This window comes from Lolium rigidum, chromosome 3 (genome assembly GCF_022539505.1).
Source record: "Lolium rigidum isolate FL_2022 chromosome 3, APGP_CSIRO_Lrig_0.1, whole genome shotgun sequence".
Lineage (NCBI taxonomy): Eukaryota > Viridiplantae > Streptophyta > Magnoliopsida > Poales > Poaceae > Lolium > Lolium rigidum.
In genome coordinates, this window is record NC_061510.1 from 173,325,993 (window position 1) to 173,346,982 (window position 20,990).

General features: G+C 42.7%; 1 protein-coding gene across 1 annotated transcript; it reads left to right on the top strand.

The window, feature by feature from the left end:
* The first annotated feature begins 19,433 nt into the window (after positions 1-19,433).
* On the top strand, positions 19,434-20,201 carry LOC124698661 (LOB domain-containing protein 37-like). The gene is made up of 2 exons (XM_047231132.1): positions 19,434-19,646; positions 19,737-20,201. Exons 1-2 carry the CDS (start codon positions 19,463-19,465, stop codon positions 20,183-20,185), a joined length of 633 nt encoding a protein of 210 aa, XP_047087088.1. The 5' UTR covers positions 19,434-19,462; the 3' UTR covers positions 20,186-20,201.
* The last annotated feature ends 789 nt before the right edge of the window (positions 20,202-20,990 follow it).

A 20,990-nucleotide genomic window follows, 5' to 3' on the forward strand; every position in this document is an offset into this window, starting at 1 on the left:
CCGCTTTGGGTTCTAGCTTGTCCGGTTGTAACTTTTTTACATAGGCTTCGCAACCCCAAACTTTAAGGAACGACAGTCTTAGGTTTCTTATTAAACCATAATTCATACGGTGTCGTTTCTACGGATTTTGATGGTGCTCTATTTAAAGTGAATGCAGCTGTCTCTAATGCATAACTCCAAAATGATAACGGCAAATCAGTAAGAGACATCATAGAACGAACCATATCTAAGAGAGTTCGATTACGACGTTCGGACACACCGTTTCGTTGTGGTGTTCCCGGCGGTGTCAATTGTGAAAGTATTCCGCATTTCTTTAAATGCATGCCAAACTCATAACTTAGATATTCACCTCCGCGATCGGATCGTAGAAATTTAATCTTCTTGTTACGTTGATTTTCTACTTCACTTTGGAATTCCTTAAACTTCTCAAAAGTTTCGGATTTATGTTTCATGAAATAGATATACCCATATCTACTCGCATCATCCGTGAAGGTTAGAACATAACGATAACCACCGCGCGATGCTACACTCATTGGTCCGCACACATCGGTATGTATGATTTCCAATAAGTCAGCAGCTCGCTCCATCATACCGTAAAATGGAGTCTTAGTCATTTTTCCCATTAGACATGCTTCGCATCTATCAAGTGACTCAAAGTCAAGTGATTCAAGTAATCCATCAAGTATGGAGTTTCTTCATGCGTTTCACTCCAATATGACCAAGACGACAAGTGCCACATATAAGTAGAATTATCATTCAATTTAATTCGCTTAGCATCAATGTTATGTATATGCGTATCACTACTATCGAGATCTAATAGAAATAAGCCATTCTTTTGTGGTGCTCGACCATAAAAGATATTATTCATAAAAATAGAACAACCATTATTCTCGGACTTGAATGAATAACCGTCTTGCATTAAACAAGATCCAGATATAATGTTCATGCTCAACGCAGGTACATAATAACAATTATTTAGGCTTAAAACTAATCCCGAAGGTAGATGTAGAGGAAGTGTGCCGACCGCGATCACATTGACCTTGGATCCGTTTCCAACGCGCATCGTCACTTCATCTTTCAGCAGCTTGTCGTTTATTCTTTAGTTCCCGTTTCGAGTTACAAATATGAGCAACCGAACCAGCATCAAATACCCAGGTACTAGAACGAGAACTAGTGAGATAAACATCTATAACATGTATATCGGATATACCTTCTTTCTTCTTCTTGACAAGGCCGCTCTTCGTATCCGCCAAATACTTGGAGCAATTACGCTTCCAGTTGTCCCTTCTCCTTGCAAGTAGTAGCACTCAAGCATCGTGCTTAGGGCCGTTCTTAGGTTTCATAGGAGGCGTGGCAGCTTTCTTGCCACCCTTCTTGAATTTTCCCTTAGACTTGCCCTCGTTTCTTGAAACCGGTGGTCTTGTTGACCATCAACACTTGGTGCTCTTTCTTGATCTCAATCTCGGCAGCTTTTAGCATGCCAAAGAGTTCAGGTAACTCCTTGTTCATGTTCTCGCATATTGTAGTTCATCACAAAGTTCTTGTAACTTGGTGGCAGTGATTGAAGGACACGATTAATCCCCAGTCCGTTAGGAATCACTATTCCCAAGTCACTGAGTTTCTTCGCATGCCCGGTCATGGCGAGCATGTGCTCACTAATGGAGCTGCCTTCTTCCATCATACAACTCGAAGAAATGTTTCGATGCTTCATAGCATTCCACGGCCGCATGAGTCTCAAAAATAGCTTTCAGCTCATTCATCAACTCATGAGGATCGTGGTGCTCAAAACGTTTTTGAAGATCGGATTCCGGATCGCACAGGATGGCACACCGAACTTGAGAGTACCGAGTTTTCCGAGTCTCGTAAACAGCTTTTACTTCATCGGTTTCGGTTCTGCAGGAGGGTCACCTAGCGGTGCATCAAGCACATATTGCAGATTTCCGCCGGAGAGGAAGATCCTCACATGACGGAACCAGCTCGGTGAAGTTGCTACCGTTGCTCTTAAGCTTTTCTTTCTCTAGGAACCGGTTAAAATTGATTGAGGACGCCATCTCTACAACATATATTTGCAATAGTTTAGACTAAGTTTATGACAAATTGAGTTCAAATTTTAATTCAACATAATTAAAAATCTAGGTGAACTCCCACTCAAAACAATATCCCTCGCATTGTCTTAGTGATCACACGAACCAAATCCATCGCACCTCAAATCGATCATCACGAGAAAAGGTGTAATTTCAATGGCGAACACTCAAAGTGTTCATCATATCAATCATATGATTCATGCTCTACCTTTCGGTATCACGTGTTCCGAGACCATGTCCGTACATGCTAGGCTCGTCAAGGCCACCTTAGTATCCGCATGTGCAAAAACTGTCTTGCACCCGTTGTAAGTACTTATCGAATCTATCACACCCGATCATCACGAGATGCTTCGAAACGATAAGACTTGATAACGGTGCTACTAAGGATGAACACTTTATTATCTTGAGATTTTAGTGAGGGATCATCTTATAATGCTACCGTCGCGATCTAAGCAAAATAAGATGCATAAAAGGATTAACATCACATGCAGTTCATATGTGATATGATATGGCCCTTTTGTCTTTGCGCCTTTGATCTTCATCTCCAAAGCACGGACATGATCTCCATCATCTTCGGGCATGATCTCCATCATCGTCGGCGAAGCACCAAGGTCAATGGCGCCGTCTTCATGATTGTCCTCCATGTAGCAACTATTACAACTACTTTGAAATACTACTCAACATGAAATTTAAAGACAACCATAAGGCTCCTGCCGGTTGCCACAATACAATAATGATCATCTCATACATATTCATCATCACATTATGGCCATATCACATCACCAAACCCCGCAAAAACAAGTTAGACGCTCTCTAATTTGGTTTGCATATTTTACGTGGTTTAGGGTTTTCGATATAGATCTAATCTACCTACGAACATGAACCACAACGTTGATACTAATGTTGTCAATAGAAGAGTAAATTGAATCTTTACTATAGTAGGAGAGACAGACACCCGCAAAGCCTCTTATGCAATACAAGTTGCATGTCGAACGAGGAACAAGTCTCATGAACGCGGTCATGTAAAGTTAGTCCGAGCCGCTTCATCCCACTATGCCATAAAGATGCAAAGTACTCAACTAAAGATAACAAGAGCATCAACGCCCACAAAACCATTGTGTTCTACTCGTGCAACCATCTATGCATAGACACGGCTCGATACCACCGTAGGATAACGTTGCATAGAAAACAAAAATTTTCCTACCGCGAACACGCAATCCAAGCCAAGATGCAATCTAGAAGACGGTAGCAACGAGGGGGTATCGAGTCTCACCCTTGAAGAGATTCCAAAGCCTACAAGATGAGGCTCTTGTTGCTGCGGTAGACGTTCACTTGCCGCTTGCAAAAGCGCGTAGAAGATCTTGATCACGATCGGTTCCGGCGCCACGAACGGGCAGCACCTCCGTACTCGGTCACACGTTCGGTTGTTGATGAAGACGACGTCCACCTCCCCGTTCCGAAGGGCAGCGGAAGTAGTAGCTCCTCTTGAATCCGACGAGCACGACGGCGTGGTGTCGGTGGCGGTGGAGAATCCCGGCGGAGCTTCGCTAAGCGTGCGGGGAAGAAGGAGGAGTGGGGCGGCTAGGGTTTGGGGAGAGGGGTGGCCGGCCTCCAAGGGGTGCGGCCAAGGTGGTGGCTTTGGTGTGTCCGGCCCCTCCCCTATGCCCCTCATTATATAGGTGGAACCCAAGTGTTGGTGTCCAAGTCTTCGAATAAGACCCGAAACCAAAACCTTCCATAGGAGGGGCAATCCTAGCCCAACTAGGACTCCCACCCAAAGGTGGGATTCCCACCTCCCATGTGGGGGTGGCCGGCCCCCTATGGTGGAGTCCACTTGGGACTCCACCCCATCTAGGGCTGGCCGGCCATGGAGGTGGAGTCCCTTGTGGACTCCACCTTCCTTGGTGGTTTCTTCCGGACTTTTCTAGAACCTTCTAGAACCTTCCATAGAACCTTCCGCGACATTTTATTCACATAAAATGACATCCTATATATGAATCTTATTCTCCGGACCATTCCGGAACTCCTCGTGATGTCCGGGATCACATCCGGGACTCCGAACAAATATTCCAACTCCATACCATATTCAAGTACTACCATTTCAACATCCAACTTTAAGTGTGTCACCCTACGGTTCGAGAACTATGTGGACATGGTTGAGTACTCACTCCGACCAATAACCAATAGCGGGATCTGGAGATCCATAATGGCTCCCACATATTCAACGATGACTTTAGTGATCGAATGAACCATTCACATATATTACCAATTCCCTTTGTCTCGCGATATTTTACTTGTCCGAGGTTTGATCTTCGGTATCACTCGATACCTTGTTCAACCTCGTCTCCTGACAAGTACTCTTTACTCGTACCGTGGTATGTGGTCTCTTATGAACTCATTCATATGCTTGCAAGACATTAGACGACATTCCACCGAGAGGGCCCGGAGTATATCTATCCGTCATCGGGATGGACAAATCCCACTCGTTGATCCATATGCCTCAACTCATACTTTCCGGATACTTAATCCCACCTTTATAGCCACCCATTTACGCAGTGGTGTTTGGTGTAATCAAAGTACCTTTCCGAGTATAAGTGATTTATATGATCTCATGGTCATAAGGATTAGGTAACTATGTATCGAAAGCTTATAGCAAATAACTTAATGACGAGATCTTATGCTACGCTTTAATTGGGTGTGTCCATTACATCATTCATATAATGATATAACCTTGTTATTAATAACATCCAATGTTCATGATTATGAAACTAATCATCCATTAATCAACAAGCTAGTTTAAGAGGCATACTAGGGACTTCTTGTTTGTCTACATATCACACATGTACTAATGTTTCGGTTAATACAATTCTAGCATGATATATAAACATTTATCATAAACATAAAGATATAAATAATAACCACTTTATTATTGCCTCTAGGGCATATCTCCTTCAAAACTTTAGGCTACTCTCCCGATTTATATTAATTGACTTAAATTTTTTCTAGATACAGTAAGTCAATTAATTCCAACTGGAGGGAGTAGGAAAAAATTATCGACTCTGATTCCAACAACTAGGGTTGAAAATAAAAGGAAAACTTTCCGTCCGTTTTCAAAAAAAAAGGAAATGAAGGGCCAAATACGGAAAAGGAAGCGGTATTTGGAGGAAAAGAAACGGAAACAACAAAATCATAAATGAAAACGGAAAAGAAAACGAGGAAGCCCTTTCCGATGGAAAGGGAAACGGTAGAGGAAATTCCGGAAAAATAAATACGGAAAGTTTCCGAAAATATAACCTAGAGAGGCCCTTGCATTTAATAGGCCTACATTTACACATGAAACTGGGCTTAGCCACGTATTAAGTCCACTAATTACTCTAACCCTAATCACTTTATATAATTGAGTGTGCAAACTATGTGTGTTACTTTATGTGGAATTGCCGCTTGTCGAAGTTAAGTGATATATCTTGTCTTATTGTCTTTTTATTTATGTGTGTCTTTCGGTCTATAAATCAAGGTATTATGCCGCATTGTGTTGTGGCAAATATCCGTTTTCGTAACGTATCCGCTACGTATCCGTTCTGTATTCATATCCGATGATTTCCGTTTTCATATTCGTTTCCGGAGTTTCCGATTCCATTTTCGATTCCGATAAGATAGAGGGAAACAAAAACGATAAAGCATGTTTCCATCCATTTCCGTTTCATTTTCAACCGTATCAACAACAGACTTGCTTCAAACCGCAACTCTTATAGCTCTCTTTTTTCACTTGATTGGTCAAAATCTCACCGTGCAAACAGATATTTGCACTGCTACACCTTATTCAGTAGGTAAATATAAGCACACTGTTCATGTCAATAATGCATTCATTCAATTTTTTTCTCTCAGGAAATCAGATTGTGCAAGGTGTCGCGGAAGTTTAGCCTCATTTCCTGGAAGATACGGAAGTTTGCGTCCCTTCCACACATTCGAGAGCACACTTCTACTATCTTTACCGCACATGAATTGCTAGCTTCATCTCTGCAGAATTTCGTGATCATTCACTCTAGGACAGTCACCAGATCTTGTTGTGCTAGAGTTCTCAGATACTTGCTGCTGACCTCCTTTAAGAGGACAAAACTATGTCAAGTTGTCTGACATTAGCTCCATCACCAGAGATTGTTCCTGCTCTACTCGGAGAACTGGGTATTCTCAACTAGAGCTCAAATTTATCTTGCACAATTGCTCCAAGTTATGAGTTGGTTTATGGGGGCCTTATAACGTTTCTAAGTTGTAAGCATGTTCCTGTAACAATGACTATGTTTCAAAGTTCATATTAGTTAGCCTACTTACATTTCTTTTTCTTTTTCGAGGGATACCAAGTGTTTTCTGACCAAAACCATGTTAGTTATCCTACTTATGTTTTAAGTCCACTTCATTAGTGACAAATTCATTGCCATGCGTGCCATCTTAGGGGTAAAAAGTTGAATTTACCCCTGTAATTGTCATTCGGTTAACATTTGTGTAACTGAATGTGATTGCCATCCTGGACTGAAAAACGCAAACTATTATTGGAATCCCAAAACACCATATTGATATGGGAATTCTTAAAAAGAAACATTGGTTCATAACAGCGTCTTTGTTCTTTTGATATCTACTTTTAAAATCGATTAGTAATTTGGTACACCAGTTTGTGCTGGTCAATTGAGACTGGAATCTGCAAGATTATAGAAAACTACTGTATGTTTTTTACAGTGAAGGATAGCTTCTTTTTCTCGGGGGGACTGTGAAGAGAACTGAACCGTTAGAAAACTTGTACTACAATAGAATAGCCGATCACCGGTGCAATGTGTAGATCGTGTTGCACAGTGCTAGGTAAAGCTGTGCAATGTCTAGTTGCCACAAACCTTCCGTTGATACGTCGACGTCCTGCTTCTCTTTTTCTTTACGAAAGCGTCAACAATATTATTTTTGCTAGCCAGAAAGGGTAGCCCCAACGTGCCTCTTTACATCCCCAGCCTTGTGTTTCTGAATGCCAATTGGCCAGTCAGTACTCAGTACCTAAGAAAGATGAAAAGAAACTCTTTCTCGTAGATCAAAAGTTGTGGCCCTATGCATGGTAGCCGCAGCGCAAGTTGGCACGATCTTGGTCGCGTTCCATTCGTGCTTCACGTTAGTGCGTGCTAAGTGTTAACAAAAGGTGGCTGAAGTGCATAGTGATGGTGGCTGAAAAGAGTGCGGTGGATGGTGGAAGCGTCACTGCTCCTTTCTGTAAGTACGGGCGGCGCACGGATGCATCGTGCCTGATTGGGCTATTTGCTTCAGATCGGATGAACACTGCGCCTCACTAATCCTTCCATATCTCAGATCGGATGTTTTCAAGCGCACTTTATAACCAGTGTACAATCAGCGCTTTCAGTGGGTCGTCTTCTTCACTTATTTCCATGCAGCTTCTTCAGCCAATCATGGTATGTTCATCTTCTGAACTGCTTGTCCTCTGAAGAAGAAAAACATCCTTCCTCGATCACACGAAACTGGCCATACCACGAGATCAAGTCATCAGGAGGAGAAGTAACAGGCCCAACAATTCCATCCTGGAAAGTTCAGAGAAACAATGATTTCTCCATTCTTAAGTGAACACCGCGTCTGACTAATCCTTCCATATTTCTGATCGGAGTTTTCAAGCGCGCTTTATAACCAGTGTACAAACAGCACTTTCAGTGGGACGTTTCTCCACTTATTTCCATGCAGCTTCTTCAGCCAATCATGGTATGTTCATCGTCTGAGCTGCGTGTGTATTGCAAGCGTAAATAACAAACCCCTAGACTGGTACTCGAATTAACAGAGGACACAAGCTGCCGACTTGCCGTGGCATGGAGCTTTTGTAGCGGCTGCCCATGCTTTACTGTCTGCCATTTGTTTGGAAACTGTCGTTTTAGAAAGAAAAAAAAATGGAGTTGAGATACTGTAAGCATGATCTTGGGTGGATGAACTGCACCGACCGTCTAGTAATACTGACGCGTTTGTAAGTGCACGAGTGGTGCTCCAAGATGGCTGGTCCAAAGAACTAGCCAGCCATACCCGCGCGCGGTGCCCATTCTCCTCTTCTCACAAGCAAAAGTGGAATCCCAAGCCCAGCCCAAAACCCCATGCCCTTCTTTCGGCTGGCAGATCTTCACGGCGTTCTTTTCCATCTCTTCGTTTTCAACTTTTCATCGTATCCCTCAATTCCTTCTCTTCGTTTTGGGTAACCCAGATATAAATCTAGACATCTGTCCTTGATTTTGAGAATCATCAAGCCGGAACAATCACTCAAAGCGCATAGTCTTGCAGATTTAATTATCTGTAATTATCAGTGAATCAAGCATCCATTTTGCCATGATTTTATTTTGCTAGCTTCTGCGTTGGCGCAGTGGTAAGAGTTGCTGCCTTGTGACCAGGAGGTCACGGGTTTAAGTCGTGGAAACAGCCTCTTACAAAAACTGTAAGGAAAGGCTGCATACAATGATCCAATGTGAGCTTAATGCACTTTTTATTTTGCTAGCTTCTATTCAGAATGGCGCTGCATTTTTTAGTCATGAAATGTTTCCCCAGATGTGATGAGCAACAAATTGAGGATTCAATTGATTCATAGACAGGAAAGTATAGGAATAGGAAACATAGATGATCGGTATGCCATATCTATTTGAATCCTATGAAAAATAATTTTATTTGGTGTAGTGAAGGAATTTCCACGGGGTCCACAATAATGCTATTTTCCTTTAAATTTTACACGGCAAGATTCATATGGGATTAGTTCTTGTAAGATACAATCTCATGAATCAATCAGCATAAGATTTCAATTCTACACAAATCTTTTGAAAATCCCATGAATCAAAGGAGGCCTAACAGAAGTTTTCATTATTAGAAGCACGGGGAGGGGGGGGGGGGGGGGGCAACGACAACAGGTAGGCGCCGCACACGACTTTAGTCTCGATGACAAACCACACCTTGCATTAGTACATCTAAATTTATAGTTTAGAGTTTTATGTAGGCTCTCATGCTTCTGTTTTAATTTTGTAATTGTCCAATTTATGTTTTGATGTATAATTATGTAATGGTCAAATTTATCTTTGTGGGGGACTTCATCTGATTCAGATTTGGATCTAAATTCAATACATTTAGAAGTATGAATTTAATTTTATGATACTTTAGGATATAATGTCCATTAAATATGCAAGTTACAAATTTGGGTGAAACCTTAAATTTTAAATAATTTGAACTAGACCACTGAATATTTTATCATAAATAATATATTGGTGATATGTCTTGCATTATAGAATCTACTAAGATTAATTCAGTCAATATATTCGCAAGTTAATTCATAAGGTGCCTTGTTTATTTAATTCAAAATAAATTAATTTCATAAATACATAGTGTAAATTCATGTTTGCTAATAAAAAGGTTAAATATGGGTGCAATCGAATTTAAAATTGAAATGTTCAATGGAGTACAAACTTGAAAGTTTCGGTTGAAGTTTATGGAACATCTAGGGAGATATATTATTTGTAAGCAATGTAGACTACAAATTTTGCATAACATTGTAACACTTTTATGCCAAGGTTTTTTCCATAATATGACCACATGCAAAGCTTCAGTTTTCTTGACCACATACACATATTATATTTTTGTAATTAGCTTGCAAATAGAAGTTCAGATTTACCGTAACAAACATTTCAATTTTTCACCAGGGGAATGCATATGTCTAAACTTATACATAGTTAGTCACATATATTTCTATTTGGATTTTTGAAACTTGAAAGTGCATGGAGCCCCCATGTGTGGTTTTGGTAATTAATGGCAATTCCTATGGATTAATATTTGCATTGAGTCATATTTTATAGGAGTTTTCCATAGGCAATGCTTGCAGCATATGTTGGCTTCAAGGTTGCAATAAGAATAAATTGATGAAGAATATGTCTTGAAGAAGAAGATTAAGTGATCTTTCATGTGTATCTTCAATACATCAACATGATGACGAAAGAAAAAATGGAGTGCAAGTTCAAGATAAATCATCTATAAGAGATCATAGGCAAGCTAGGATGATCAACGAAATCATATCTACTACATCCACACCAATTATATCTCGGTAACAAGTATCTTCTCATGCATACTTTTCTTGTATCCAACCTTGTGGTTGAATCTTGGCATGGAACTCTTTATTTGCAAATGTTGTGCTTCTTGCAAAGGTCTTAATGAAATCTCTTTATTATAAATATAAGTTAATTGATATGAGTACATATGTTGGAAAATATATTAAATCATGCTCATGATTCATCCATCCTAAAGATGCCTATCTAGCAATTTTATTGCATATCAATTCCTCAAGCTTCTCACATGTGCAATATGGACGAAAGTGCAAACTGAGTTATTTCTTTTGTGATACTTGTTGCCTTTCTCAAAGCACCCCAACTATCTTCTATCCCTTGTTGATATTCGTGATGTCTTTGATGAGTTTGTGGTTGAAGTTCATTAATGTACAATAAGATAAAATGATCCTTTGGCAATGCTATTAAGCAAAGATCTTATTGTTATATTGCATCACTTCGTTTTGGATATCATGTTTTAATTCTTGTGTCTCTATTTTGTGTGTACATGTTTCTTCATGTTTAAATATCTTTGTGATATAGTCTACTTAGATAAACCTATATACATGAGAGATGATACATCTCCAACTGATATATTCTTTATTTATTGTGTGTTGATTGGTCATGCTAAGCAAAATTATTCATTGAAGACTATGGTGATATGCTTTGCTCATCCTTGTATCAGTCTAATATGCTTGGCCATGCCTCTCACATATCCTTTTTGTCGAGCCTTTTATTATGGTGTCTCTTACTTGTTTCTCAACCATTTATTTTCTCCAAGCGTTAAGCTTAATTTCTTATCTATGGTCTCTTGCAAGTGTTTGTGTTTTAAATGGTAATTAGGGATTGAGGATTCCATGTTGTGCATATTATATTCAAATGCAACATTCTAATCTATATATGCATGTACCTTGGAGAGCTTCCTCATATTATCCAAAGCACTCATCTTGATCTTATCATAATATCTATCTTTCATTTGATATCTTTTGGTTCATTTGATTGCTTACTTCATTTGTTGAAGCTTCGATGTTGACTTTGTTATTTTTTTTGCAATATTTGATCCTAGATATAGTTTGAATCCCTCCAAATATTCATCATTGGATACGTGCATTTGATTCCACTCACAATATGAGAAATGCACAACTTATGGAGGAACTCTCACTATATTGACCTCTCTAGATTTGTTCGCCCATTTTGGCAATTGGTGCCAATGGGGAAGAAGTTTGGAGGGTTTAAGGGAATTTGGCGTTATGCTTGTGTGTCTTCTTAAGCATTTTCCTTTCATGCTTTGCATCTTGTTGCTTTTCATGGTTGAATATTTAGAGGAAACTCCACTAGGCTTTTATTACCAATATATGCAATGAAATTCAAGTTCACTCACACATGCATATATTATGGGGGAGTTTCCTCTATGTATTCAACTTGTTTGTTACTTAATTCCTTATATAAATCCTCTCAAATAGATTATCATCAATTACCAAAATGGGGAGATTGAAAGTGCATGGAGCCCCCATGTGTGGTTTTGGTAATTAATGGCAATCCTTATGGACTAATGTTTGCATTGAGTCATATTTTGTAGGAGTTGTCTGATGGTGCTCCGGTGATGGCGCAAGACAATCTTGCTGGGTGTTGTTGTGGAAGCGGTTGGGAAACCCCAAGAGGAAGTTCTGATGAGCACAACAACAAGTTTTCCCTCAGTACGAAACCAAGGTTTAATCGACCAGTAAGAGAAAGGCGTGACTTCTGAAGGTGTTGTTAGCTGACTAGTGGCAGGGCGCACTACCGGCATCAGCAACAACGTGGAATCTGCACACAACACAACCAAAGTACTTTGCGCCAACTTGCAGTGAGGTTGTCAATCTCACCGGTTTGCTGAACACAAAGGATTAGACGTATCGAATGGAAGGAGATGTTTGCAGTAAGTAAACAGAACATGATTGCAGTTGAATTTATCAGTAAGGAAATAGGACCGGGGTCCACAGTTCACTAGAGGTGTCTCTCCAAAAACAAATAGCATGTTGGGTGAACAAATTACAGCTGGGCAATTAACAGAATATCGATCAATACATGACAAGATGATTACTATGAAATTTGATATTGGCATTACAACATAATACATAGACCGTAATCCAACTGCGTCTATGACTAATAATCCACCTTCAGGTTAGCGTCCGCACCCCTTTCAGTATAAAGTTGCAAGCAACAGACTATGCTTTAAGCAATGTGTGTAAAGTAAACAATAGAATTACCCTCAGATAAAATATTGTTGTTTTCTTCCTAGTAGCAACAACACACCTACAATCTTAGAAGTTATAAAGTCACTCTCCCAGAAAACTAGAGGCATGAACCTACTATCGAGCATAAATACCCCCTCTTGAAGTCACAAGTGTCCACTTGGCCAGAGTTTCTACTAGAAACGGAGAGCATGCAAGATCACAAGTAACATATGATATGAATATATAATCAATCTCAACATAGTATACAATATTCATCGGATCCCAGCAAACCAAACATATAGGATTACATAAAGATGATCTTGATCATGTAGGGCAGCTCACAAGATCGATACATGAAGCACAAAGTGGAGAAGACAACCATCTAGCTACTGCTATGGAAACATAGTCCAGGGATGAACTACTCATGCATCACTTCGGAGGCGGGCATGGCGATGTAGATGCCTCGGGCGATGATTTCCCCCTTCGGGAGGGTGCCGGGAAGAGCTTCAGAACCCCCCGAGATGGGTTCTGTGATGGCGGCCGCGGCGGAACTTTTCGTGGATGGAGGCTCGGGTATCCAGGGTTTTTCCGAGAAGATGTATAAATATGCAGAGGATTTAGTTCAGTGGGGTGCATGGTGGGCCTAGACCTACCCTAGGCGCGGGCCAGGTCAAGGCTGCGCCTAGGGGTGGTCTGGCCGCCCTGCTGCGCCTCTTCGACCCCCCTCTGGATTTCGTCTTTGTTTCGGTAAAGTATTGACTTCGGCTTTTGTTTCGTCCAATTCCGAGAATATTTCTTGTACAACTTTTCTGAAATACAAAAACATCAGAAAACATGTAACTGGCACTGTGGCATCTTGTTAATAGGTTAGTGCAGGAAATCATGTAAAAGTGCAACGAGGTGTAAGCAAAACACATATGAATTGGTGTAAAACAAGCATAAAACATCAAAAATCATAGATACGTTTGAGACGTATCATTGTCCATAAGCAATGCTTGAAGCATATGTTGGCTTCAAGGTTGCAATAAGAAGAAATTGACCAAGAATATGTCTTGAAGAAGAAGATTAAGTGATCTCCCGTGTGTATCTTCAAGACATCAACATGATGAAGAATAAAGAAATGAAGTGCAAGTTCAAGATATGCATCTATATATAATAGATCATAGGCTCGAAGCTTGCCATTCTTATGGTGATCACGGATATGTGAAGACATGCCCAAATAAGAGGCTCTCCCATAGGACTGTGGGGGAGCAATTTGCAAGTATTCAACAACCTAGTGTAATCAAGAAAGGTGTTCCATCATGAGGTGGACAAGATCGTTATCATCAACCTCAAGTGGAATATGCGCAAGGCAAAGGTAGAATCTTGATAGGGTTTGTTTCTGACCGGTCTCGTGGTGTTAGTTGTGAGACCGGATTATAGGATAGATTGTTGTACTATCAAGAGGGGCTCTCAAGTGAGTAACTTCATCGTATCGTTCGGAGAGAGCTCAAACCTTTGCATCCTTGGCATCATCTTTTTTGGTTCTTATTTGGTTCTTATCCATGATATGATTTAGAGCTTGTATTAATTCCCATGACAAGCTCTATTTCATTGAAAACGGATTTCATATGTATTCTCTATTGTGTTTTCGATATTGGTGGTTTTACCGGTTTGTCTTTTATAGATAGGTAAAACCTTTATTCGTTTATTTCTATCTTATCTTGCTGGACTATGGTGTTTCTATACATATTGTTGTAGAGCTCGTTGATGTGATTTCAACAAGCGCAAGATCATCGAAATCGGAGTCTGAATGCAAAAGTTCTTGAAGTTTTTGTACCAGAATATTTGGACATTTCACGGGGGCGGAAGTTCCGGTCTTCGGGGCCGGTACTATCGGTGGGGCGGTAGTACCGGTCAAGTTCCTCCCAACTTCCGGAAATAGCATTTTTTTTCTTGCAGTAACATGCTGTGAGCCGGATGTCATTTCCGGAAGTAAGGCCGGAACTTGACCGGTACTACCAGGGGGCGGTAGTACCACCCTAAATGACCGGAAGTTCCGGTAATTACGAGTTTTGTGCATAACGGGCAGATTTCTCTTGCCCTATTTAAGGGGTCTTCTTCCCCAAAGTTCTTTATCCGTTTGAGCTCGTTTTTTGTCCCCATTGTTGACCTTCTTTGAGCTTGCTATCTTCCTCTCCCTCCAATGAATCTTGCATCCATTTGAGAGAAAAGAAAGAGGAGATCTAGATCTACACTTCCACAATTCAACATTCCCTCTTTGTGGGAGAATCCATTTGGATCTAAATCTTGGAGAACTTGGTGTTCTCTTCTTTGGTCTTCCTCCCCAATAGCTTTAGTAGCTTTGTTGGAAATTGAGAGTGAAGTATTTGGGCATCTTTGTGGTGGCCTTCCATTCCATTTGGTGCATCGGTTTAACTTCTCCGTGGTGGTACGTGAAGGTGAAAGTTCGTGAGATATTAACTTCGGGAGCTTGTTCCCAGAGCTTGTTCCTCTTGGGTCATTGGACCCTACATGACTTAGTGGTCTTTGTGGTGTTCTTGGGGACTCTAATTAAGTTGTGGAGATTCTTCAGGGGCAAGACCTTTGTGGCGATTTATTGGGAGCCTCCAATTAAGTTGTGGTGATAGCCCCAAGATTTGTGCGGGTTCGGTGACCACCCTCAAGGTCCCATAGTGGATCGAGGAGATCCATTTTGGTGGGAATTTTCGAGGAGAATACGGTGAGGCATTCGTGGCGTTTGGAGTGTTTTGTCCTCCACACCGCTCCAACAGAGAGTAGCACTCACAAGAGTGTGAACTTCGGGATACATCGTCGTCTCCGCGTCACGTCGGTTATTCCTATACCCGAGATCTTTACTTGTGCACTTTACTTTGTGATGGCCTTCGTGCTTGATGTTATATATCTTGTTATCACCTAGTTGCTTGTCTTGCTTAGCATAAGTTGTTCGTGCACATAGGTGAACCCTAGTTATACAGGTTTTGTGCTTGACAAATTAAACGTTAGTTTTATTCTTCATTTGTTAAGCCATATTTGTAATAAACCGCCTATTCACCCCCCCACCCCCCAGGCGGCATCTGTGTCCTTTCAAACGTTATTTGGGATACCAATAGTTCAGATTGTAATTGATTTCAGTGAGTAATTAGAACTTCGGACAATAAAAAATATTAAACAATTTGGAAAAAATTGAACTCTTGCACAACAACATACATCTTGATAGAATAAAACAAAAAATGATGTATCAGATTCATATATTTGCTAGTTGCTTCACTAGGCCGCCTTATTTAGTTTCTTCTAATGATAAGAAGAATAATATTACAAAAACATGCAAATGTAGTTTTACATTTGTTATTAAAATTTTAAAGAAAGGTGCAGTCAAATTTTAATGCTGATAATGAACGTATCTAAGGTTTTGGTTGAAATTTATTACACATCCCCGGAGATGTGTCCATTTGTGAACATTTTATGGTCCAGCTTTTGCAAAGCATTTGAGCTTATATGTCAAACTTTTGTGATCGTAATATTGCACCATGCCTTGTTTTGGCTCTCTTGGAACATTTTTACATATTTGTTTTTTCTAAAAATCGTTCAAAATTTTCATCTATGACATACATATGATCTATACTTATCCTGAAGCACTCACATATATTTGTGTATGTATTTTTGGAACCTTATTTGGGATACAAATAGTTCAAATTTGATTAGTTCTGCTAATAAAATTAGGTTGCTACACAATCTGGACATAATAAAATCACTAGGATTTTCCCTAGATTTGTCTTCTCTGTGCAGCAGCAGCAGCAGCAGGAACCAAATCCTGTTGGATCACTCAAGAAAAAGAAAATCCCTAGCATTCAGCTGTTATAGTATATAGCTTTATAGGTAGGCTCATGAGTGAACCAAGAAAAGTAACATCAGACAGGCCAAGTTGCGCAAAAATCTCCTAGCCGCACCACCGGAATCTCGTCGTGCGCCCCAGGTAAACGAATGTACGCTCAGAGTTAAAGCTCATCCAGCCAATTCTGTGTTGACAAATCCACCAGCCTTAAAATTCCATAGCCCAGAGGATAAGAATAAGATTTCATCTTTCGGGGACGCCGCGAAACGCCGGTGCGTCGCAAGAGACCAAACGAAAAGATTGCCATCACATCTCGCGTGGCAGCGGATGCGGATGCGGATGGCGACCCCAGGCAAAGGCAGGCTCCACCTCCACCATCGACGACATGCCGAGCCAGCACCAAATCAGCAAATCTGGAACAATGCATCTGGGGTCCAGGCGCAAACCGCAAACGCACAGAAGAAAAGATATGCGGCGAGAAGATCAAGATGCCCTTGCAAGTTGTGTGTGGCTGGGCTCAAATATATTCCCCAAAGGGCAAAAGCTGTAGGCGTTAAAATTTGCTGGAAATCCGGTCAAGAGGTTACGTGCAAGAGATAACAACTTGAACAAGATGTATAGAGTATGGCAACATGTGTAAAAGAAAGCCACAAAAGTTGGGAAAAGCTTTTCTTTTCCTACCCTTGCTAGATGCAGTGCATCGACTCGGAGCTGACGAGTTGTCATTTTTAGAGTGGTGGGTAGACATACTTGCATCTCCAACAACATTTTTTGTATTTTAAATTACTAAAAATTGGTTATAAAAAGAGGAGAGGAGATTTAGCAAAAAAATCTTTTTTACTCTGATAGCATCGTATAAAAATTATCAATCCACTCAATGATACTATGTGGGAACCCAGGGCTGCGATGACCAGCAGGAATCTATGGTGCGATGCGGTCCACTTGGCAATGGAACAAAGGGGTGTAGGGACCACTTTTTAGGAGTTTAACAATTGGACACAAAGAGCAAATATGCTCAGTCGACCACTATTTTTTACTCAACTCGCTATAGTTTTTTTTTTGGGGGGGGGGGGGGGTATGGTATTGTCGACACATACGCCATGATGTGTACCTCATGGAAAGGGCAAAGAGAGGGTGTATGGTGGGTGGATGCCTGAGACGGTGATGCACACGAGTTCCCGGTTTCAGGCTCCGCCGCGGTGAAGAAACCTATTGCTGCCATTTTGTTTGACAAAGGGAATATATTAATATCGCCAAGATAACAATTAAACGTATACAACAACGAATGTTCTAAATACACTACGAATGCAGATAGCCCTACTATAAAAAAAGAAGAAGAAAAACAGAAGATCTCATTACGGTGATTAAAATCTTGTAGTTGCAACATAAACCACTATAAAAAGAACACATGGAGTCCGCGCTCTTAAAATAATGCCTTCAACAAGCCATTGCCAAGCACACCAATTAAGGACAGACTTTTGATTTTCACCCGAGCAAGTGTGCCCTCTCAAAACAATGCTTCAACAAAGGTATTGCCGGTCACAATCAATTAAGGCAAGACCTTTGATTTTCACCCCGAAAGATAAGACTTGTACTCCTCATGTGCTATCGCCCTGCAAGATAAGAAACACCAAGCAAAGTTCTCTTCACCACGAAGACTTAGCGGCCTATATAGGAAGCCATACCTAGGGTTACAAATAGAGTGCTATCCGACTAAGGAATATAGTCCTAATATAATGCCAAGCATGGTGTGTTCTACTCGAAGTCTCCTGACTGAGCCTTAGGTGGACTCCTGGCTGAGCTTTGTCGGGCTCCGATGATAGTGGGGTGCCTTCGGTTCGTGCTAGTATATATAGTCCGTGCTAGGTGGTCCAAAGATCTACGTATAATTTCTATTACTTTTGAGGCTATTGTTGGTAATTATTCATAAATTTGACGGAATTTTCACAAAACTAAAAAGAGAAATTGTGGTTCAAGTCCACGTTGTGAGATGGCCAGTGATCTTTTTTAGCTGGTCATAGCCATAATGTGCTTTTCTCCTCGGATTCATTGGAACCCTATTTTTCTTCGGGGAAATGGTTCATGTAAAGCAAACTAAGAGCCGGTGAAGGAACTAGGGTCTAGGGCGGGGATAAGCTCACCATTTAGAATGTGTGACAAGATCCTCTGTTTTTATTATCTAATATATCTTTTAATGAAAGTAGATTATTTTGCTACTAAGTTTACAACTTTTTTACTATCTTATTTTTCACGAAAACGCAAAAGCCTTGCGTTTCGATGCATTGGTAGAAAAAGAAGGTTTTACGATCCCATCTCAAACCAGACTTGAATTTTTCGATTAATTTGGCAGTTTTTCCTTATGTTGGTGCTCTTAAACTCACACAGCAAGAAAATTGTAGTACAACTATCGGGACAGCTGTAATTCTTTGTAACATTAGCTAGGGGGTAGTAAATAAAATAACTCTAACAGCTAGGGATAGGATGCAGGCCCTCTGTATTTTCCCATAGCTAGTGTCGCCGGATAGATATTTACCAGTCCGATAAGATAAGATCACGGCTTTCTCTTGAGGGTTGTGTGACAACTGAGATAATCAATCTACTGTACTACAAAGGGCGATATCAGAACACCCGCCCACAATAAAATAAAATAATATAGAGCAGATGTGAGAGGTACTTCCATGATTCGAGTTCTCCTCAGAGCCGGTGGTAGCAGCAGGTTCCACCGCAAGGGTCCAAGGCACGCTGAGTCACACCCGACACACGAATCCACGCACCGCAGGCACGCACACAGAAAAGCAAGGGGCAGAAGCGGCAGCGCAAAGTTGCCACACCACACCGGATGAGCGTCTCCATCCGCGATGCCGATGCGATCCGACGGCCCGGGAGAGCCCGACCGGCCGCGGAGACACGGCGCCGCCCGCGCGCACCCCAGGACCTTGGAACTTCCTCACCTTCACCATCGGTCACCGCACCACGCGACCCTAACTCTGGTCGGAACCTCTTCTAACCATGGTTAGCCCCTTCTTCAGTCCCCCAGCTGCTACTCCCTACATGGTGCGTCGTCTATATAGCTCCCTCCCCGGCTGCTCACATGCCGTTCGCTACTCTTTCCCCGATTATTTGATTCACCGACGGAGGCCAAAGAGAAACCGGCTGCTAGTATAGCGCTCGCCCCCTGTTATATGTGAGATACACCAGTCGGTGAGTGCAATCGAGCTTGGCATAATGAGCTGCAACGGCTGCCGGGTGCTGCGCAAGGGCTGCAGCGAGGCCTGCGTGCTGCGCCCCTGCCTGCAGTGGATCGACGCCGCCGACGCGCAGGGCCACGCCACCGTCTTCGTCGCCAAGTTCTTCGGCCGCGCGGGACTCCTCTCCTTCATCTCCGCCGTCTCCGACGACCAGCGCCCTGGTTAGTCAGCATCTATCTTTACTCCGTCGGCCGCCGGAACCAACCTCTTTTAACTGCTTTAGCTAACTATACCTACTCCTTCGGATGCAGCCTTGTTCCAGTCGCTGCTGTACGAGGCGGCGGGGCGCACCATCAACCCGGTGCACGGCGCCGTGGGCCTGCTCTCGACCGGGAGCTGGCACCTCTGCCAGGCCGCCGTGGAGACCGTGCTGCGGGGAGGCGTCATCGGCCCGCTGCCGGACCTCGCCGGATCAGGATGCGGCGCCGTTGCCGGAGGGGACCTCTACGGTGGCAGCGGCGCCTCTGCCAAGCGCGCCGGCGGGTGGTCGACCTTCTCCACCGCCAAGAGGGCGAGGAAGTCGACCGAGGCGCCCGCCCCGTCGTGCGATCTCGGCCTCTGCCTGAGCCCAAGGTCTCCAGCAGCGGCCATGCCGCGGCCGGGGACGCCGTCCGTCAGCTCCGACGGGTCCGTGACCACCACCACCACAAGCAGCGGCGGCGGCGAGCGGGAGGCGGTGCTGCTCAACCTTTTTCTCTGAGACCGCCTTTGACGACTAGCAGTCTCCTCATCCATGCGCGCGCGCGTGGTTCTTGACCAGCCATGCGCATGCGCTGGATGGATCCTGGCAGGCGGCAAGTATTAGTAGATTTTCCCGCCGGCTAGCCTAGTTTTTCTACTGCCCAGATTATTAATTTTGCTGTGTACGTAGCGTAGAGAAGAAATCTACCGGCCGGCCCCGTTTGCGTGGGCGAGATGAGAGCGCCGGTGGCCACACCTCGAGATAACCTTCCTTTTTTTCATCTTCTTTTGTTCCTCTTCGAATTACCAATACGTACTATGAATAAGAACGAAAATTAAGCTCGGTCTCGCTTTGGCTGTGATCAGTCAGTGGAGTTTACGATCGTGATTGACTTGCCTAATTGATCGTCACGTAGTCCCACGGTAGAACGCATCGCAAGTTCCGTCACAAAGGATGGGGCTGGCCGGCTGGGGACCTCGGGCCAGGAGCACGGCGCCGCATCTGGCGGGTACGGAGTTGACGCGGCCGGACCGGACGCGCGCGGCGTGCACTGCGCCAAGCATCCTGTCCTGCCACTGCGGTGGTGGCCGACACTGACGCTCCAAAGTTCTTCCTACTTATGTACCACTTGTACCACCACAAAAACAGGCACGTCCCACAACCAACAATGCACCACAACCTTTGAGGCAGCGAGGGGCCGGATGAGCGAGGCGACAGGACCGTGTGCTTGGTTTCCATGCGTGCGCTTCTCCCCTCACGAGTCTCTCCTCACCGTGTCACGGTCCGTGTGTCGTTGGAGCATATGATGTAAAATATCTTAAAC